Source organism: Zeugodacus cucurbitae, chromosome 6 (assembly GCF_028554725.1).
Source record: "Zeugodacus cucurbitae isolate PBARC_wt_2022May chromosome 6, idZeuCucr1.2, whole genome shotgun sequence".
Lineage (NCBI taxonomy): Eukaryota > Metazoa > Arthropoda > Insecta > Diptera > Tephritidae > Zeugodacus > Zeugodacus cucurbitae.
This window is the reverse complement of record NC_071671.1, coordinates 40,829,194-40,852,684: the sequence shown is the minus strand read 5'-3', so window position 1 is coordinate 40,852,684 and position 23,491 is coordinate 40,829,194. Positions and strand designations below refer to the sequence as shown.

General features: G+C 36.0%; 2 protein-coding genes across 5 annotated transcripts in view; one reads left to right on the top strand and one right to left on the bottom strand.

Annotated features, from left to right (window-relative positions):
- LOC105215209 (Krueppel-like factor luna) overlaps nt 1-23,491 on the bottom strand; it is a 273,119-nt gene that overhangs the window by 6,682 nt on the left and 242,946 nt on the right. For all 4 annotated transcript variants that reach the window (XM_011189010.3, XM_011189011.3, XM_054234901.1 and 1 more), the window contains 2 exons: nt 4,764-6,096; nt 4,164-4,301 (listed from right to left, as the gene is read on the bottom strand). In XM_011189010.3, coding sequence (XP_011187312.1) covers nt 4,164-4,301; nt 4,764-6,096 — 1,471 coding nt within the window. The remainder of the gene's footprint in view (nt 1-4,163; nt 4,302-4,763; nt 6,097-23,491) is intronic.
- Nucleotides 6,253-7,172, top strand: LOC114804351 (ficolin-1). The gene is made up of 2 exons (XM_029042254.2): nt 6,253-6,962; nt 7,034-7,172. The coding sequence occupies exons 1-2, from the start codon at nt 6,310-6,312 to the stop codon at nt 7,116-7,118; spliced, it is 738 nt and encodes a 245-aa protein (XP_028898087.1). The 5' UTR covers nt 6,253-6,309; the 3' UTR covers nt 7,119-7,172.

The following is a 23,491-nucleotide window of genomic DNA, read 5'->3' as shown; positions in this document are numbered from 1 at the left end:
ACTGCACGGCACCGCCATTATTTACACACTCGAAAATACAACTTCCTGCCGGTATCTAAGACGCGTTCGGCCATATACACTCAGGCTTGTGTGTTTGTGTCTTAGTTGCTCATGTGTGTGGCAGTTACGACTTCTGCCACTTGTCATCTTATGGCAATTGTTTGCTGCGGATTGTCGCAGATTTTATACACACGCGACTCCCATTGCAGTCCATTTTAACTGCTACTGATTTTCTCCTCTCTCTTGCTGGCGCTTACTTCCGGTTCTTAAGATTTAAAAACTGAATGTAAAAGAAGCTTTTGGTTGCAGTTTTCGCTTTGGCTTTCTGTGGACTGTTTCTACTTTATTGTTTACCGCATAATTTCATCCTCTACACTTCTTGTTTTGTGTTTTCTTTTGTATTTTTCGTTTCTGCGGAAACAAAATCTCATTTCTTACTCTTTTGCCTGCTTGCCAAAATGCCAACATGTATCTTACGCTTTAATACTTAACCTAGTTTCTCTTATGCCACTGACACACGCTCAGCGATAACGCTGGTTAAAGCGTTGATATTCGTTCACCGTAATCATGTTATGCCTTTTACAGCTTTTCCACAGCGCAATTGATTCGAAGCACGTGTGCGTTTTATCACTAAAGTGGCTGAGAGAAATTTGTAAAGTTAAAATTTAAGTGGACGGTTAGTTAGAGGAGGTTTTTGAAATTAATTTAATTACTTAAAGGATGATTTCCAAAACAAAGCCAAAGTTTCCGATAAAACACAGATCTATATGGAAAGTAGGGACCCGGATTTTTATTCACCCAGGGCTATCATCTTACGCAATTTGTTTGAGCCTAGAGGAGAAATTTTATGGTGGGCTTTTTCGAAGTTTTTGCTGGTTTTATTTACTCAAGGCTTTGTGATTATGACATTCTGCTCCGAGGTTTGTCCTATTGAAAGGTCCTTGACATTTTCAATCTGATCCATTCTACAAATTTTTACAATTAATAATCAACTCGACTGATTTAGTGCGCTAGCCACTTAAAAATTCAAATTTATGAGCTTATCACCTAATTGACTTGATTAATTAGCAAACAACAATTCCTCTGTCAAATAAAAGATTAGAGAAACTTCTAACCAACACAATTCGACACACCTGACAAAACACTAAAAATAGCAAAATAAAAAATAAAAACAAAATTAAACAACGAAACTTAGTAAATAAGTGAATATTTTTGTTGTTGCTACGAAAATTTTAAACCAATTAAAATTTCAATTTCCCCCAGATCACATTGCGTATTAAGTAAATAATGAACCCGGCGGTTTGATACAATTTTTTTCTTATCATTAAAAATTTTAAAAGTTTCACGAATGCAAAAGCAACAAAAACTGCGGTATAAAGCTTACGGCTGTCACTCTTTGTTTTCAAACCGCTGCGAAACGTTGTACTTGGCATGTATTGAGGCTATTTCCTAAATATACGTACACGCATATCCATGTACAAGTTTTACTTTTATTTTTTGGAATGCTTGAATATTTAGTCACACATGTGCTTATGAATATATACATATCTTTTCTCAGCCAAATAATATTTTACGAAAAAACAGTGTCTATGTTTATGTCTCGAAGAACCATGTTTTTACTTTGGAAAAACATTAGTTTTTGTTTAAATTGTCAGAACCCTCAAAGCGTTTGTCCACTCAAGAAAAGCCATTATGCTCATATTTTTCATAATTCCATCCACTTTTAAAGATTTTTATGGCAGCGCCTTTTTCGCTTTATTTGCGTACAGTAAATTTATTTACTTTTCCTTTGCCAACATTTTGAAATACCGCTCCCCCCTTGTAGCTACGCCACGTCGTTTATCTTTTGTCCTGCGCCATTTTATCTGATATCCTTGTTTGGCGATGCGCATTTCAAATTCAATACAGCCATTGGCAATTTGGCCTGCTCACCTATTACAGCATGCCGTGCGCCACCACTCGCCACTCGGCACTTGCCGCTTGCCTTTTACCTACAGCACGATGCGTTATTTATGGCTCTGCCATTGATGCTGCTGATGGCGAAAGCACTTTTGAAATTTTGCCAACAACGACAGCAACAACAACAACTGCTTCAACACGATTGTATTATTTCGAGTTTTTTTGTGCGCCTAATAGCAAAAACATTACAGCAACATGCAAGCGGAAATCAGAAACAGCAAAAATAAGCTGCGGAACGATTGAAAATCCCCAACGACATTGCTTGAATATAGCGCTGCTGTACACACCATACCATAGCCACCTATCAATAAGTAAATGTTTATGTGTGTGTGAGCTTGCTTGCATTGGTTGAACGTATGCGGTTGTGCAATCAGCTTGGCAACAGACAACGCTCGTTATAGCTGCTGGCGGACATAAGTTAACGATTGTTCACTCAGGCAGGCAAACAGCAGGCTACGAGAGTTCATTGTGACTCCTGACGAAGCCAAAGCGAGAAGAGCGGGGAAAGGAAAGACGCTGCAGGAGACGTACGGTGCGACTGTAATTGCAGTCGGAGGTTGGTGCTTGGGTTGTCTGAATGCTGGTGACGCTGATTGCTGCACCAGTTAGCAGTTGAACACCAGTATTTGTGTTGTCTTACACATACATACATGCCTTTATCCATATGTGTTTGTGTGCGTGTGTGGAGAGTGCAAAAGTGCAAAGTTGTTGAAAAGTCTTACAACATATTCGCCCAGTTCGGAGGTTTTTACTGCAGCTTTTAGTGGATTTTGTGATTTCGTTAGTTGCTAAGGATTGCCGACAATCGCTCGTTTGCTGTTTGAGTATTAGTGCGCATTAAACTTTGTTCGAGTGTGTGTGCGTAGAAGGTTTGCCGCTTGGCAACTCTGCATATTTTCACTCAAACATATGGTTTGCTCTGGAAGTGACTTAATTTTAGACCCTTACGTATGTGCACTTTAGTATGATTCAATTAATTTTTAATAGGCACTTTGGGCATATATTATATTTATATACATTTCTTTGCACAACCTCTATAAGAAGTGCGATTTTATTTATCTTAAATTAATTTGTGAATCAAAAACCCAATATTATGAGAAAGAAAGAAAGAAAAAAAATGTTTAAAATAGCTTAAATTAAACTTCACAACTAAAAATTTAAAATTAAAAAAAATATAGAATAGTATTTTGAACTAAAAATGACTATTTCGTAGCCTATTTCCAGGCGCACGTGCTGAATACAACCCGAATATGCCCACAAATATGCTTCTATTTGTCTACGTTGAACATACAAATATTATTTACGGTCCATATTTTAGGAATCGTTGCGTTATTTTGTTACCACTCGCCTGGGTAGCCGACTAAAAACTCCATTAATGGAAACTGTTGAGAATTATCATCACTGAATTTGACAGCAAAACATTCAAAATTTCCACACGATAACACATAACTCAAATATTTTATATGCGCTCACACATGTGTATAGACAAAGGTATTTATGTATGCGGACATGTGGCCACACTTCTGTGCGAACTGTTTGCACAGACACATGAATTGTTGTGGCTCAACAATTTTTCAAAATACCATAATTCTGATGAAATGACTGATTTCTGTGTTGAAAAGAGTTATATTTCACATTTTATGAGTACACATGAGTATATGTGAGTATGTGCATGTGTATATATATGAGTAGATGTATATTTCTACGCACGGGAGCAGCACTGGAACAAGCAATATCCTTTATTTGTGTCCGACTCCCTGGCGGGAGTGTGAAAATTGCTCAATGCCTGACATTTTTATTGATTCATGTGGCATGAGATGTGTGCGCTTTTGTTGTTGGCTGTCTTTAACTTTAACGTTTTTTTTTTTTGGGTATAGCACATGCGTGCTATACTTCAGACATATCGCTGAGTTAAGTGTATTTATAGGCTCACTTCTAAGCAGCAGTCTGTTGCGCCGTTACCAAGCTGACGCAAACTTTGAACTCTCAAAATTTTTGATTTCAGAATTTCGGCTTGTGTCTGTAAATCATGTCAATCACTTGGAAGATTTTGTTGATTACGTGATTTATTATTTTAGTTGGAAGTGCTTAAGCGATTGTGATTACGTTTACTTACGAGTAGACGCATGAGCTTTTACAGCTATTCAAAAGCTTTTTTTACTTTTTATTAGTAATTCTAACTAACAAAGTTTCTTTACACTTACCGGTATGCGTTCTTTGATGTGCTTTTAGATGTGAGCTTTTGGTATAGACTTTTTTGCAACCTAAAAATTGGCACTTGTGTATCCGACGCTTAGCATCTGGGCTATGATCATGTAGTCGCTGGTGGGTCTTGGTGGTCACTGCAAAGTTGGAAGAGAAAATAAAATAGCAATCATTAATACAATTGGTAATTTAGATGGAAAAGCTAAAGCTTAAGAGCTTTTAAGCTGAAGTAATTGCTGCAAATCAGCTAATAAAAATGTTCTCTAATAATTAACGCAATTTATTTTTATTATTGCCGTACTCAACTTTAACCTTTTAACTATTCATTATATTTTTATATTCCTCGTCAATTTTCAAAGCAGTGAAAAAAGTGGAAACAGCAAGAAAAAAGCTGTTTATTTGATTTTGGAATTTTAACGATAGCTATATGCACCAACCAAAAGCTTGAAGGAATAGTACTCATATAATAAGGATTTAATGAAATTATTATTTTTTAAATTTAAATTTCCCGATAACAAAACAGTTCTAAATATTTTTTGTAAAGGAAAGATTTCAAATTTAAGGATATATATTTCTTTTTTGTCTGTCTGGCTACTCACATGTGGTTACTTGCGGATTTTGCATCTGTGTGCCGCGCTGTGCGATCTGCGCCGCTGTAACCGCCATATTCATCACATGTTGTTGCATTTGTTGCTGCTGCTGCTTGGATGTTGCTGAGGCATTCAGCATCGCTGCTGCCACACTTCCGCTGCCGCTATTCTGCATTTGTATGACACGCGCCAAACTAATGGCTCCACTCTTTGTGCCATTCGCCGATGTCAGACGAACGATGGTGCTGCGCGGAATGTTGGAGTGCACCGTCGATGACGATGAAGACAATGCTGATGGCTGTGATTGGGCTGCTGACGTTGGATGCGGTTCGGTATTTGTGCCGGCACTGGTAGTTTGTACGCTTAAGTGCGACTTTTGTTGTTGCTGTTGCAGGTTTTGCTGTTGCTGTTGTAGTAGAGGAACTGTAGTCGACGTCAGTGTAGGATTCTTACTGCTGTTGACCAGTGTCGTAACGGCACTGGAGAAGCGTAGTATGGCGGTAGATGTTGGCGTTGCAGCGGAGTATTGCGACTGACCGATACGCTGTTGTTGTTGCTGCTGCTGTTGCTGTTGTATAAGTGTAGCCAATTCGGTAGCGCTCATAGTACTTGCATCGATTTGTTGCTGTTGCCTCTGCTGTTGCTGTTGTTGTTGCGTGTTATTATTTGTGATGCTGGTTCGTATCGATTCGGGTGACGATGGCGGCGTTAAGGTCGGCAATATATAATCCTGCGGGCTTGTACTACTACTGCTACTGCTGCCACCGGCGTTGCTGTTTTGATTGCTGCTATTATGGCCACTGCTGATGCTTACATTGATGCTATTGGCGCGACTGCTGGCGCCCTTATTGTGTGTCTTCGTGGCGATCACACGCAACTTGATGCCCTTCTCCGACACCGATGACAAGGTGGTGCCGATTTGGGCCGCATTGATGGTGCCAACGATCGGCGTGGGCGTGCTCGAGGCCGAGCCGCATGGCGAGTACGCCAGAGAAGTGGCGGCGGCATTGCCCAATGATGTGGCCAGGGAAGAGACGGTGAATTTCTCCTCGCAGCTGTCTGAATGCAGCTCATCCTCATCGTCGTCGATGCGCTCCTTTTTGACAACCACCGAGCAGCTTAAGGCCTGCGAGCCACTACTATCCCATGACATGCCCGAACATGTCGATGACACTGAAGACGTTGTGGAAACTGAATCGAGGTTTTGTTCTTTGATCTTGAGTTCTTCGAAAATGCGCGCCGGCGCTGAGAGCAGATCCCATGCTGTGTCGATTTCATGAATCTTCTTGTATGACTGAAGCTTCGGTTCGTCGCGCAGATACCGTTCCAATTCGTACCAAGTCTGAAAGAGAGAAAACTTGGTTAGAAAATATGGCTACAACGGTTAATATGTAAGTAAGAGCGAAAAGCTGTAGTAACGATTACGATTAGATGCCGTAAGATATAGAACAATACAGTGGCAATAAAAAAACGGCAGATTAGATTAAGCAATGAATGGTAGCAAAAAGGGAATTATAATAAGCATTTCATAACTTATGTTCCATAGTGTCTTACAATGTTCGGACAACATCACTACTTGTTCGCGGTTGCAACGCTTTCATCGTTTCTCACATCAATAACTTTTGCGTTCGATGAATTGATTCCTAAACGACTCACCTACGCTTCGTTACCCACGAGCTGCGCTGAAGCTTTTTGGGAGCCTGGTAGTACTGCGCGAAATGGCATCAACCAAATTAAGCAGCCACTGCCCGGTGGGGAGCCGAAACCTGTCTATGTATGGTGTGAACGCGATCCCCAAGGTGGTAAAGCGTGGATGGTGGTTATGCGACGGCAAAAGGGTGATTTGGACTTCTACCGCAATTGGGGTGAATACAAGTATGGTTTTGGTGAATTAAATACGAACTTTTTCATTGGTCTGGAGCTATTGCATGGTTTTACACTGCAGCAGCCATCCGAACTGCGAATTGATCTTACTTATACGAATGGCACTACCGCATATGTGATATACGATTACTTTGCGATTGGCAGTGAAAACGAAAAATATAATTTAAAGATTTTGGGAAATCCATTCGGGAGTGCCCGTGATCGATTGTGGGCCCATCGTGGTATGAAATTCTCCACTGCCGATCAGCAGAATGATGAGTCACCTAATTTCGATTGTGCAACATATTATCGTGGTGCTTGGTGGTATCGTGCTTGCTATGAATCGTATGAGCGAATTTTTTTAAACTGATTTTCATGTTCTAATCATTATCTGTGTTTCTGTTTACGCATTTTAGGCACTTATTCGGAAGGTACGGCAGCACTTTTGAATGGTCTGCGCCATTAGCGTATGCACGCATGTCCATACGGCCCAAAGATTGACTATTTGAAATAGCAACGTAAAACTAATTTGGTCCAATAAATAAAGACCATAAAAGGAAGAACATAGCTGATATTTTGTTATACAATATTATTTGTTAATAACAATCTGAATAAAGTTACAATATTTTGTACTTGAGATCCCGAGTGTGTAAAATTCTTCTAATGAATTCAAATAAAGATCGTTAGTCTTTAACGCTTGAAGAATCGAATGTAGCTATAAACTGTGTAGAACGCTGAAATATCTGCCTATCTCCGTTTCTTCCACAACAAATGATCTATTTTCGCTTCATATACTTCCCATATATGAATATACTTCCCATGCAAATAAGCATAACTTCGTAATAACGCCTTTGTGCAGAAATTTATGAGTGCTCTACAACTCATGGAGTTAAATATCGCTCTCAAAGTACGCAAATGTATACAAGCGAACACTCTTATGCGCTCATTTATTTGTCTGCAGCACATTACTTCAGAAGATACCATTACTCGGACCACCATATGTTTGCCCAACAAGCCAAATATATGTGTATATATATATATATATACATACATATATATGTATATAGTAATATGAAACATTAAATAGGAAGATTTAGTTTGAGTTGCGATTCGAAATATTATATTTAAAAATATTGAAAAGTCTCACACGTGAAGATAATATATGGAAATTGAACTAGATGATTTTTCCGTGATATATGGTTACCTGAGGACTTAAATGGAAGGCTCTTATAAAACTTCTATTAAACACTTTTATATAGAAACCTCATTTCCATTTTTAAAATTCTAGTAAAATTTAAAAATATTTTAAAACTATTTTCAAAAATAATCATTCGCTCGTTGGGTTCGAAAGCACTGAAAAGCACCCTTTGGCGACTGACTGTTGGAATCGTCGCAACACAAAGGACCCACTTTAATGGCGTATGAATCAGCAGCAAAGCAATTTCACTCACTCATGTGTGATGATTAATAGCTGATGTAAGTGAGGTGCTTTTAACAACTATATGTACATATAGACCTTGTAGGAAAATGCAAATGCTGTGCTAATTTTATAGTTCATGATGGTTATACTACGTTCGGACCGACATTGAAAACATGTTTTCATTGAAAAAATGGGGTTTCGTTCGAAAACTTGTGTTTTCATCCATGCAAAATCTGTCAAACGAAATCACAGTTTTCGCTGAAAACTTCTTGAAACTTACATTGCACTCATTATAATCGATGATGTCTGCTCTAGTTTAGTCGATATTATTGGAAGTCATATTTTGCCAGCTCTAAATTGTCATTTGATATTGTAAACAAATTCCACTACTTTGTCAAAATAATGGAGAAACAGATATAAAAATAAGAAAGGAAGGGCTAAGTTCGCGTGTGACCGAACATTTTATACTCACGCAATTTATTTGTTTAATGTTATTAAGCGTGTTTTCTTTTCTTTTCTCGAATGGTGACTTTTTATATTTCAACATTATACACATGCTGCATTACCTTTTTCAATGTGCTCAATTTTTTACATGATTAAAGAACAAAAAAAATGTCACCCTATTATGCAGGTCATCTCTCACTGACAATTTGATAACTAGAGTACATGGCAGAATAAATTCAACATTTTTTGAGAAAAAAAAGCGCTTTAAAATTACATGCAACTCGACTCATGTATTGGGCACAAAGTCCACTAGAAAACAAAAATCATTATATGAAAGATGGTGTAATTCCTGAAGTTTCATTAATATATCAGAAGTTTTACTGAAGTAAACGCTTGTACGGACAGACGGATTTTAACTCGGCTCGTCATCCTGAACATTTTGATATTTATAGCCCTATATCGTTTAGTTTTATGACTTACAAACAACATGAGAACAAAACTTTGATACTTTCTTAGCAACACGTTGCGGGAGTACAAAAGTGCTCAAATGTAAACAAACAAATACATTTGTGAATTGTCAATGAAAACGCATCGAAAACACAAAATGTCGGTCAGAACAACTTTGGTTTCACAATCCACAAATTGTGTTTTCAAGAGGTTTTCAATGTCGTTCCGAACGTAAGATAATTGCACATTTATATCCGTTTGAACGAGCTTAAAAGTATAATATTTAGTTTTCCTGCAGGGAATGTATGAAGATATACTCTCACATATAGAGTGTAAAAATTTAAAGAATTCCATATAGAAAACAAGAACGAATGCTTTGTATAAGATTAGTGTACTAATAGTAATGATATTATCAAGAGACACCTCATAATTTGTTTCCACCCAATTGGTAATTAATTGCTTCCCAATTATAGACACATTGGAATGTAATTCGTGGTGACCCCTGACCCACTGACTAAAACATACACCCAGAAAGATAATTGCGTAACATAGCTATGTAAACTGATATTGTACTATAAATAGAAAAAATATAGTAAAGCGGTGATGTTCCTTTAGTTAAAGTAAGTACTTAAACTTAGAAATCATGCATATACATATATATTTTTCTATCAACGTAATAACCCTTAAATATAGCTGAAAATGTGTTTTTTTGTGGAAATTTAATTCGAAATATTTTGTTAACTGCCAGTGAGAATCATTAATAACCGTAGATTAGTACAGATCGGGACAAAAGCCATAAATTAATGAAGCCGAAGGTCGAAAGTTAAAATGGCAGACCATCGATTTGGATCTATGTAAATTAAAGCATATAAAATATTACGAAACCCTCGAGTGGAAAACATATATATTGTGAGCGAAATTCAAACATTAATAATTCATAAAAGAGGAAAGAAAAAAATTGAAAATCTAATCATGGCATCGTCTTTCATTGATACGCCACTTAAATGCTTTTTGTGTTTTATACTCCGTTCATTCTAGTACCGATGTAAGCAAAGCTAAATAAAAGCGATTGAAATCTTGGAATATTTATTGTTGATACCTTTCTCCACCATGCCCGCTCTGCAAACGGTAATAAATTCGCTACTAAGAGTGCTAACGCCAGAAAGCATGCAATATAAAATAAATGTGCGCTTCAAATATGATTTATGTGGAGTGATTGCTGGTCAAAGCTGCAAAAACAAAGAGCGCAAAGATAACAAAAAAATCCTTTACATACAACCACGCAATATCTATAACAACAATAAATTCACACGTAAGTGTGTGTGTGTGTGCCGCTTTCAGCGCCATGCAAAAGAGATTATTTTTGAATTTTGAATGCGTTACATGGGCAATAACAACAACAACTAATAGCTATAATAACAATAGCAAACTGCAAAGCTGCGCAACGATATGGAAAATAAATATTTCGCCCTTTTATGCTGAAATGACTAACGCGTCGACTCTACTGCTGCCGCCGTCGCTGCTCGGCGTGTATGCCTAGCATTTTTTGGCTATTATACTAAACAAAGCACTCGAGCGCACATTTTTGATAAATACAGATACATATGTGTATGTGCACGTGTATGTGATGTTGTTGTATATTTTTGTTATACAATATTTGCTGGCTGTTGCTCGATTGTCGTTATTGTTATTGCTTTGGCATAATTTATGGTGTTTTCTTTCACCCATTTACTGTTGTTTTTATTGTTGTTGTTGTTGCTGTGTAAACCATTGAATAAATTGCCTTGAATAAATTCCTTGCTAACCATCTCCCTACGCCCTCTCATGTACTATTCGTTACGGTTATTGTGCATATCTATTGATTGATTGTATTGTGCTGAAGTGGAAACTGTTGAATTGTGCGGCATTATGACTCATTTCAATTCCATGCTGCAAATAAGCACACACACACACAGGTATTAGTAAGCATATATGAACAGAGTTTTCAGCGAGCGTGTGTTTTATGTGCTCAAACATACGCACTAATAGACGAATTTTAAAGCAAATGTTCGTTAGTTAAATAAAACTCGTATGTAGTCTATTTATATACTTAAAATTTAATTTTTGAAACATTCTCATTTCAGTTAATTGATGAGTAGATCCTCAATTTCAAAGGTTGAATCATTGAGACTTATCTAAAGATAAATGGGGTACTATTTACATTTATGTTGCGAAGATTTTGCTGTTATCTGACACTTTAATTATTTTTCACTAATTTTCAACTTAAAAGAGAACAAAGAGCTAGAATCATTCTCCGAGGTTTCCTTATCTAAGTTTTCATCTACTATACTACTATCCATAACTTTAACACCACAAATCCATACGGCACTAATATAAATTATTAATTATAACGACAACAACGAGATATTTGTTTATATTCATTGTGCCACTTGAGTGGCAGATGTTTTTACACCGCTCTTCACTTAAAATTCATAATTCCAGCTAGCAACAATTCATGTTTCGATATTGATAGTGTAACATTAAGGTGTCTAGCACACCACTACTTCGTAGCGCCAGCTGTGAAAGCCTGTCTAAAGAGACAATCAGCGCGAGCGTCACATCGTAAAGCACTCAAATACCCAACACAAGTACATTGAGGTAAAAACGAAATTGTTAATTTATATGCTGACGAATATTAAATGCTATTATTTGCACACGCTGTCATTTGCCGACAACAATTGTTGTGTAGTTGTTGGTGTGTTGCGACGCCCCTAAAAGTCTGCCACAAATCATTACGCATATTTATAAATGGCTGCAACGGTGTTTTGAGGTGCTACCAAATTACAACAAATTAGCGCAATTTGTAAAACAATAAATGAAGTCATAAATAAACAATAAGCATAACCGGTGCTACCACAACAATAACAACAACGTGCAGGTGTATGACAGCAAATCAACATGACAGCAATCATCATCACAATCATTTGCAGCAGCACAACACAACAATTGCCAACGCTATTGGCAAAACAGGCGTTTCAAGGTGAAACAGTGAAAGCAAAAACAAAAACAAAAGCAACAACAAAGTGCCGACAATCAAACATTGCCAACATTATTAACAAAATAGCATAGCAATAACAACAACAATAGCTACAGCTGATAGAAGCAGAACAATGTGCAGCACCAACAGACTGATTGACTGTGTGAAGAGTGGAAGAGGCGAGATGCTAGGTGAGAATTAGATTGCCAGGTGTGAGCATTACATGCAAAAGTGCAAATGATTATGTATTTATCTATGCAAAAGCTATTTAGTTATGCAGGTTATGGATGCTCGCTTATGGTTTTCGCTTTGTTTTTGTAATGTGCATGCCATATATGTACATATGTATATCTTCATATGCGCAAATATTTATGTGTGGCGGCGTGACGCAATCGCTTGTGCGTGTGAATGATAGCGAAAAAGCGACTACTTAATTTGTCTACAAGTCTACAGGAGCACAGATCCACGCAAAAATGCATACATATACATTTAATTGTGTGCGCATTTGTATTTATAACTACTTGTGTGGGCAGGTAATATGCTCGTGCACAGCTAATAGCTTTGAAATATTGCTAGAGCTGCGCTTGCCGTCGGTTGAGAGTATATGTAGCAACCTGCTAGCTTCAACTAACTAAGCAAAGACACATTTGTATGTGTATGTTTATATTTCTAAGTAAATATTTGCGAAATACATAGGATATGTGTACACATCTACATTTAGGAAAGCGAGAAATATTTACTTTTGTAGCTATTTGTAGCCTGTCATTATGGAAATTATGCGAAAGACTGATTGCAAATGTTTATATCTATAGTATCTCCACCACAAAATGTGTTATACTTAAATATTTGCAAAACTTTAACTTTGTGGCATTAACTGCAGTAGGTTACATATGAAACATTTCAAAGGTATGAAATTACAAAGAAAAAAATAATTGAATACAGTTGTAGTGTAATAGAATACTAAGTGTAGTCTTAGTTTAGCTTACTAAATGTATAATATTCATATAAAACATCTCCTTATGCGAAAGATATTTTACATTAATTAAAAGTAATTTTAAAAAGTGTTCTCTACAAAATATAAATTTTTATACTCTCGCAACAAAAGTTGCTAAAGAGAGTATTATAGTTTTGTTCACATAACGGTTGTTTGTAAGTCATAAAACTAAACGAGTTAGATATGGGGTTATATATATCAAAATGATCAGGGTGACGAGACAAGTCAAAATCCGAATGTCTGTCTGTATGTCCGTCCGTCCGTCCGTCCGTGCAACGGATAACTTAAGTAAAAATTGAGATATCTTGATGAAACTTGGAACACACGTTCCTTGGGACCGTGAGAGGGCTTTCGAAAATGGGCAAAATCGGACCACTGCCACGCCCACAAAATGGCGAAAACCGAAAACACATAAATTGCCATAACTAAGCCATAAACAAAGTTATTAAAGTAAAATTTTGAATAGAGGATCGCACTAGGAAGGGGGCATATTTGGATGTAATTTGCTTGGGAAAGTGGGCGTGGCCCCGCCCCCAAATCGGTTATTTGTATATAACTCGCAAACCAATAAAGCTATATAAACCAAACTTTCTGCAGTCAGTTCTCTTACGTACCCCACCACACACCATGAAAATAGTTGAAATCGGATAATAACCACGCCCACCTCCCATACAAAGGTTAGGTTGAAACTTACTAAAAGTGAGTTAACTCAGTAACGAAAAACGCCAGAAACACTAAATTTCACATAAGAAATGGCAGATAGAAGCTGCACTCAGATCTTTTTACAAAATGGAAAATGGGCGTGGCATCGCCCACTTAAGGGTCAAAAACCATATCTCAGGAACTACTCAACCGATTTCAATGAAACTTGGTTTGTAATAGTTTCCTTACATCCCAATGATATGTTGTGAAAACAGGCCAAATCGCTTTACAACCACGCCTACTTCCTGTATACCAGAACTTTGAACACGATCTGAATCGTTAACTTTACAATATATATATAAAGGTAGCACTAGTGAAGATATCGATGCAGAACTTTGCACAAATACTACCTTTATAGTGTGGAAGCCCCAATCTAAAAATCGCCGAAATCGGACCATAGCTATGCATAGGTTTTCAAGGCCCCATATATCGAACATGAGGACCTGGGTGCTTCTAACCTAATATTAGGGTTTCCAACTTTCAATGGACTTTATACAATATATGTATATGATGAACATGTGGGTCAAATTGTGTATTATATAATATAAATAAAGTTAAATAAATAAATTGCGAGAGTATAAAATGTTCGGTTACACCCGAACTTAGCCCTTCCTTACTTGTTTGTATTGAATTATAACAATATTTAGATAAAATAGATTACCGGTAAATAATCTGACATTAAATTTATAACATTTTATAAATAAACATTGGAATGTTCATCACCTAAATCTTATTTATCTCACCTGTGCACTTTGAGTTAGAATAGGCTACGTACATATAAATTGAGTACATATATTGGGTTTCTTCTTATAATATAAGAGGAAAATTATAAATATGGTATGAATTTAACTTAAGTATGCTCTTCGCACTTTGCCAATCTGATTTAATCTTAGAGTGTTAGTATTAATTATTAAATTTATAATCATTCAACTGAAGAAAATCTATTTTAACACTAATTTTTGTCTTTATTTATACATATCTTAATTTTAAATTATATGATTAGGAAAGTCGAAAAAGACTTCTTCGCATATAATTTGAAAAATAAGAACAACTTAAAGCTTTAATAAGAATTAGTGTCTAACAAGTCGGCAAAGTTTCTAAACATATATATTTTCTCTTAATGCCTCAGTACATTCTGCGGTTTTTCTGACACTTCTAAACAGCCGATAATTTTTGCATTAAAAGTTTTGCAACTGTGACAGTACTCCAGGCGCAGAATATGTAGAAGAATATGTTTAACATTGCCCTGTATGAAAATATTTATATGTATGTATGTACGTATATGAATTTATGTGTAAGTAGACACGCAAATAATTTAGTTTACTCATACGCCATGTAGTCTCTATATATGCACATCTATTTCTTGTTGAAACGAAAAAGAGTAATTTTTATAATAGAAACAATAGCATTAACTAGTATGATATTTAAAGTAAATATTTCTTTCTACTTTAGCGCTAAAAAGATTGTTAACTCGAAAGCTATGCGAACTTATTATGTATGCCTTTATTCAAGAACAATAACAATATGAACTACTTTTGATAAACATATTTTTTCCTACAGGGTATGCCGCCATCATGTGTGCTAGTTAATATTTATTTCTATGTCCAAAGTTTTGTTGTTTTCTGTAAGCCAGACACATGACGCTAATCTTTATTACAAAGTTTTATTTTCGAAAGAATTTTTCTACTTTTCGCAATAAGTTGTTTGATTTTTCTTTTATTTTTTTTGCTCCAATTAAATGTTTGTGATATGTTTATATTCGAACTCAATCAGTTTATTACCTTGTTGAGGGGCTCATTGAACTCCTTATATTCCAATAACTCACACCTTATTACTTGACCTTTAAACAATTTGTGCTCGAATATCTATCTTTTTTAGTTATTTTCTTTAGTTTTCCATTTGCAATAGCAATTTAGTACTTATCAGCCAATCTCATAGCTACTCAAATATTTCCAGTTTTCTCTCATTCAATAACTAACTTGCTCATTTTCTGTCAGCTGCACTTTATGCTAAACATTGCGCTACTCTGTTCGCTTCATTAGCAATTTCTTTAAAACTTTCGAGATTTTGGTCAAAGTAAAGCAAAAATGCTGTCCCTACTTCTGGTAGCCAAAAATTTATACTTGACGTTATATGTATGTATATGTACATAACTGTTCATTCTCATCTATTGCATTTGGCATCCATTTTGTTTAAGTTTAGGAATTGACCTTTACAGGAGCCACCTTTTGTAGTTGCCAACTATATAAACCCCTATGTTTGTGTATGAATTAATGCCAGTGTTTAGCGTTAGCCATTGGTCAGCCTTTGGAGCAGGTGCGCGGCAGCGAAGCGCATAAAAGTTTCACGGCGCACATGAAATTGCAATGCTGCAGCAATATAAATACTCACAACAAGTTGCGAGAGTTACCGAGATCCCGTTAAACTTGCGTTACTGGCCGCTTTGATTTTTATACCACACTTCTAGCTATGTGTATGTGTGTTTGTGTTTAAGTGGTCTCTCTTTGCTTTGCGCTTTTCTTGAGGTTTCGTTCGATGTTTATTGCTTTGTTTCATTGTTTTTCTTTTTTCTTGTATTTATTTCCCCATCATTCGCCCGTTTTGTTGTTGCCATATTTTGTTGCGCTTCCACCACTTGGCTTTTAGCATTTTCAACGATTTTTGATTTCATTCGCTCGTTTTTTCCTTCTCCGAAAATTATTCAATTTTCTGCTATGCACCGACGACGCACCGCTCGGCGCTCACTTTTATTGCCTCCACTTCACTATTTCCGCTCGCAATTCTAGCATTATTGCTGCTTGTTCGTACTAACGGTCTTGTTATCGTCTCTTTGTATGTGTTGTTGGGTTGTTGTTGCGTTGCTGGCTGCTTTACTATCCGTTAGTTATGTTGGCACTTTGTGGTGCAGTGGAAATAAAAAACGCAACAAAGAAGGTATGCGTTGAAGTATTTGAAAATTGCCAGCGAACGCAATGAAAAGTTCAATAAGCAATAAATGCTCGCAGAGGAAAGAAAGTAAATATAGAAGAGTGTACATGGTTGTTTTTAAAATCATTGAGTGCAATAAACTACTCAATCTCGTAAACTGCTAGTTTTATAATCTACCCACAGGTGGTGTGGGGGCGACAGGGGCCTCAACACATTATTCGATTTCAATGACTCTTCAGAGCTAAAGTAAATTTAAGGTATGTAATTATTTCACCGCTATTCATATTTGGTATTGATCTAGCAGTTCGTGTTGTGTTTTAAAGGCGGTGGAAACGTAAAAGCTTTTATATCAGGGTCTTAAGAAGACATTCTCCACAACAATGGAGCACGCTGAGAAGAAGTGAAGTAAGTTGTTTCTTCATAGGTTGATATCTAATTAATTTTCGATATATTTACTCGCCTAATGTGGAAAAGACGCAAAAATAGGAAATGATTGTAATCCGATGTGGCTTATGTTCACACGGCTTTATATGGATGTATTCTAGAGAAAAAATTATTTTGATTAGTCAAGTAGTCTGTGACCTATAATTAGATGATGCCACAATACTCGGTCGGCTTTTCAACATATGTAGGCCTTCTAGGTATAATTATTGAACACAATTTTGACCTGATTATTAGAGTGTTATGTGAGAGTGTACAATATTTATATATCCATTATTTTGGAAAATAAGAAATATTCTCAAATCTCAAATGTTCTACAAAACTCTAACAGTTATGAGTGTGAGAGCAAAAGTTTTCGTAAAAACTTTTTTGTAAAATTTAATATTATTTATATTCGAAATTAAGAAAAATTAGTAAGCACAAATTAAAGTTACAAGAGGTTTTTGCTTATTTTCAAGTTTTGAAGAACAAGAATGTAAATGAGAAACAAAATTAAACACGAAACACTAATTCCAATGTAAACAAGGTCAATGCAGCGGCATTATAATCCACACAATGTCACTTGTTGTTGCTATTGTTGTTTTATTGTGTTGCTGTCAACTGCTGATGCAGTCAATGACGCTGCTATTTTAGCTACTAATGCCGCTCACCTTGAACGCCACACAACAAAGAAAAAGGTGAAGAACTATGTGAGTACTTCATTGTTATTGTTATTTTATAGGTTGGTTATTATACGCTAACGTAACATTTTATGGCAAGTCAAAGTTTCTACTGCAGCTATTGGTATGCTAGAGCTAGTTGTTGTTGGATTCTTGTGCTGAAGTTGTAATCCAGAAAAAAAAACTATAGTTGGCACTTACTACAATAGAGCTTTGCGAAACTTCAGCCGTAATTGAAAGTTATTATTCGCCACTTACATTCACAAGCATTGAGAGGAGAAGGAATTAAAATTCGCCACAAAACTCTCTTACTAACTTGCACTTACACACTCACATTTATATGAAAGTGTATGTGTGCCATCGTAGCAATGACAATTACATTTCTAAAACAAATCGTGTGGGAGCAACAAAAACAAAAAACATGTGCACACTAAACATAATTAGTTGCCTACTAAAACCTAACAACAGCTGCTAAGCACCACATCAGCCGGCGCAATTTTAACAAACTTTTGCTCTATAAACGTAGGAAATACATAGAATTTAATGGCAGTTCATGGGAATGTAGACATCATTTTACAGATTGCTTTGAAGGTGCAATAAAATGTCGCAGCACTCGAGTGTGGCTGTGTGTGTTTAAGTGATTGCGTGTGTCTCGTGCAAGCGGGCGTCAGACCATAAAATTTGTGCTTAACCAACCAAAAATTAAATAAAGAATGTCCAATTGTGGAAAAGGGACTCATAAAAAGTGATGTAAACACAAAAGTTGCGCCAAAATGGGGAAATGCTGGCAAAATAGGTTTGTGAGGCTGTTGTGGGGTGATAGTGTATATATGAGAGATGGAAGTAAACATGATTTTTGGTGTGACGTTAGCGATGACAATCAGTAAAAATTTATACGACTCATAGAAACAATAGGATACATGAAAATAACAAGGCTGAAATACTTCTTTATTGGGCAAATTTCTTTATTTTTCGAGTTTTTTAATTTTATAAAGATTTTGCATGTATACCACGATCATTATGTGCGCATAATGGCGATGTGAAGATTAAAGAATTTAAATAAATTATATTTTTCTATTATAACTTAAATTTAAAGTTGTCATCTATTTTGAAGTTTTAAATAAAAAAAATTTTAAGCTAAAAAAGCCTTAAAATATGAACAGAAAGTTTAAATTTTAAAATATTTTATGATGAGGGTTGTCATATGTCTGTTATTTTTATAAGTTCAAAAAACTGTATGTGATTAACGAATTACCGAAAATGTATAACCGTAATGTATAAACATTAAGAAATTGAAATTATTTCTAAGAAGGTTGTCACCTGTTATAGGTAATTAATTTTTCGAAAAATGAAAATGTTTAGTTATTTGAAATCATTCTAAAAACGATTTTTTTTACGAAATACTTCAATAGATATATATTTTTTTAAATTGATATATTTTAAACGACTTTTAAGTGAATATTTTAAAAAGTTCTAAAAATAATTTATTTTGTTTTTCACTACCCTCTTGCTCTCATTCCTGACAAAGGAATGTAATTCATTTAAAATGTAAAGCACACATGATTAAATGCAATTATCTTAAAATATTCCACCAATTTACATATGTACCTTCCCTACTGCCTAGAAATGTCTGCATATTTTTTCCGAGAAGTTAAAAAATCAGCACAAAAAAATGCGTAACGGTAAAGAAATTTCTATTTTTAGTTGAAATTTAAGCTGCGTTGCGTGCCACCATCCATATGTCCCTGGGTCGAGCGGAACAACTCAAACGCAATTACAAAAGCACGATGACATGTGTCAGGAATACCCCAAAGCCTAACAATGGAATAAGGAAAGCAATATTTAAGCGGGAACTGCAAATGCTTTCAAGTAAAGAGCAACCAAGCCGACTGCAAGAAAGCTTTATTATGCGCATAGTGTATTAAAAACGCATTAATATTATTTTTTGTCGCCAATTCGTTTTTTATGCAGACTAAACACAGCTGCATGAACATGTCTGAATACAAAGTGCTTGCTTGTGATCTAACATGAAATAGCACCACACAATATAGACATAACATAACATAGCATAGAAATATAACCAAACTTAATTTATCATTATATAACATAGGCATAACATAACATGGTATATCATTTAGCCATAAAGACGCTATAATTTTTTCATTTACATATTTATGCTTCATTTTGTCTGGGCTCTCCTATTTTATTTACGATTTCTCTTCATTACTACTTCTTCATTTCCTCACATGTCTTACATTCTTTCCTTTGATCATTTTTTATCTGGTGCGCCTTGACGCCTGTGTGTATGCCAGAAGGCATTATGCTTTGTCTTCACTTGATTTTAATGTAATTATAATTTTATATGTATTGTTAATAATAACAACAATAGCAGCGTCAGCGACGACAATGTCTGCATCATCGGCACTTTATGCGTTTCCATATGTATGTATGTATACGTGTTTTTTCTTTCGTGCGGTAATCGGCACTTATGTGCGACGGCGCGCCATAACAGTCTTAAATCCAGCGGAGACGAAAATGCGTTAATGTTGTACAGGAAATTTTAATGGTTGTGCTCGAAAGCGTTTCTGCAGTAATGGAATTTATTGTAAGGCGATTAAAATTCTTGCCAGAAATGTGGTGAGCGGTGGCAAAATTAAGTGTTTAAGGGATGCTGGGCTTTGCTTCACTTGGGTTTACGGTGAGTTAATGAATAAAGTGTAGTAGCAATGAAATGGCTTTAAAGACTACATGAATTGCGTGTTAGCGGTAAGTGAGTTATATAATATTATTTAATTATATAATGTTTAATATAAATGAAATTTGCTGTTTAAGTGTTACTTAGAGAAAGTAATATCCAGTATAAACTTATTTTTTTTTTTCATATAAAGCATGAAATTATTTTTTTTTTCTAGTTTACGCTGAATTTAATTTTATTGAACTTTACTTATAAAATCATATACACAAAGATATTACTTCTGATTCTGTTCTATATATGTAAGCGTGTGCTCTTAGTAGCTCACTCGCATTATCTCGAAAAGCACCAGCAAAATTTATAGAAAAAGAAGAAGACGGTGAAGTAAATCGGTGCACACTTTGTTCAGTGCCATTAGTTGCGCGAGTATTAGCACTTTTGCCCCTCAATTCCAATATACATAAACCACAATTTGCTTTCAAGTAATCGAAAAATGCTCGAAGTAAAATGTGGCACAAAGTACGCCACTTTCGCAGAACACAGCAAAAAAACACAAAGTTGCCAAGTAATGCCAAAGCAAAAAGTGTTGAAAAAATCTGCTACTCAACTGATGTTGGCGAAATTGCGCTGCGAAGTATGCAACGAAATGCTGAGCTACTATGTACGCTTGTGGTGGCAACCTCACGCACATGCATACGAAGCAACAAATTTATATGCTTGTATGTTTGTGTATGTGTGTGTGCATTGCTTGACAGCCAAATAGATAGCTTCGTCTGCTTTTACGCTTCGCTTGAGTGTTCCACAGCACTGCGAAGGGGCGGCAAACTTTTCGAGGGTTGCAAAACGTTATTACTCTACTGTTTCAATATATTTCATTGGGCACACACACACACACACAAAGATGATCGCACACGAACATACTTGAAAACAACCAAATAAAACTAATGCGCTGTACGCGTTGCTGAATTTAAATGAGGAATTAATGCGTACATTACATTCCACTTTTGCTGCGTTTACTTTTGATCAGCGTCGAGCAATCGCCAGCTCCCGCCTCCCCGCTTCGCGCATAAGCTATGTTACCAGCGTCCGTGGCAACAAAGCTTCGCTTTCACTTTGCTGCTTCGCCAATTCTGCTACTCACCACTCACTTACGCAGTTTTTGGTTTATGTGGTATTATTTTACTCTAGCTGTTGTTGTTTTTATTTTTTCCACTTTTTGTTTTTGCTGTGCTGCTAATGTGTGCCGCTATGCCGTCGTGTCGCAGCAAGCACTTTCTTACACTTCCTCAGCCATTATGCGTGACACTTCTTCGTGCGCGGCGAGCGGGAGAGTGGCTTTGAGTGTCCGTGCGTCGGTGTGCGTGTTTTGGCGGCGCGCCTTCTTCGAGTTTGGTGCGCATAAAATTAGCCCGTGTGTGAGTGCCACTTACTTGCGAGTATTTTATCAAGCATTTTATCAAAGCGCTCGCACACACAAACATATGTGTGTGTTTCTGTGTGTTGTTATATTCTTATGCATGCGACGAAATAAATCGTCATGGGTATGAGTGTGATTGCTTTGAGAATTGAAGTAGCTGAAAACTTTACGCAACGTTGCCCAACATACTTTATCATCGCTGAAGCAAGGCAGCATTTGGAACAAGAAACGGAAAACGGTGTGACAAACAAAATAACAACAAAAAAATAAAAATAAATGCGGGAACAAGCCATACACTCTTGTTTAGAAAAATATTGTAATTTTTGTTGCCTACATTTAGGCTACAGACTCGTTAAATTATTCCTAGCAGCTTTCAATGTATTCCCTCTGCTCCTACGTAAACATTTGTCTCGCCTTTGATCAGACTAATGCGTTTTGTCTACCAGAGCATATTAACTGTTAACACAACACGCGCCCCATATCCGTTTTTATTGAGCATAAATCATGTGCCTTAACCCTTATAAATAACATTATTATTCGATCGTGCTTAATTGCAATTTTTGTGGGTCATAATTTTGTAAAAGTGGGAGAAATCCTCAATTTATTTGATGTCAATATAAATTTAAATTATTGGAAATAGATCGTGAAAGCAAAAATAAGATAAAACTTAAACAATTTACAGGGAAATTGATATTAATTTATGTTGATACTTTTATATTATCCAAATTTTAAATCATTCCCTTTCAATACATATTTAAATATATTTAAATAAAATAACTACAGGCTTTAATCAATATAAGTGTAAGCAACTGATTTATTTAAATATGTGGAAAACATGCACTAAATTTATTATGCAATCCATTTGAGTGCTCACTGAACAACATTTAACGTTTAACCTATACTAATTCACTTCTAAGTGCTAACATTCTTTAACTCTTCCTTGTAAGTTTTATCTCTAGAATGGCCTACATTTCGGCACAAATCAAAGACTCGTTGCCTTCTACGATCGGTGGTTACCCGTTCTTCGTACGATGATTGCTTTCGAGTGAAAGCGAAAGATAACTTTGTAATTTCATTTGAATGCGAAAAATCATCGCAGATAAAATGTGTGCACATAACAAATTAATTGGGTTGGTTCAGACAGGGATGCATGAGTGCACTGCCATGCAAAGCGCCTAAAAGCTGGCTGCAAATGAAACGTAAGAGACGAATGTGAAAAGAGGAAGAAGTAAAAGATGCTTGAAAATCGAGTTGCAAAATGAGGGCAGTAAGAGTTTGTGAGAAAAATGGTGATGGAATATATACCTACAGGAATACAAATATACGCACTTATGCTAGAGTACAAGTTAGTCGTTGCAAATGGAGAAAAATTTGCTTAAAATTGTAAGTGATATGTAGACAATGTTAAACCAGCTTAAGTTGGTGCGCGTTAAGTGCTGCTGATAGACAGTCTGCCGTATAGGTATGATAACGATAAGTGATTACCGTGGCAACAACTTTCAAATCGGATTGTTCTTTGATATCCGTGAGTTCATTGAAAGCGGCTTGTTGAAGCTCTCGTAGAATCATATAATTTATATGCAAAATGTGAGTTGAAAGGAAGTGCCAATAAATATATGCTGCTCCAGAGTGCAACTGTTCTTATTGCGTGAAATTATAGAGATTTAGAAGCTGTTCTGTGACTAAGTTTAGAAAATGTTTAAAACATAGGTAT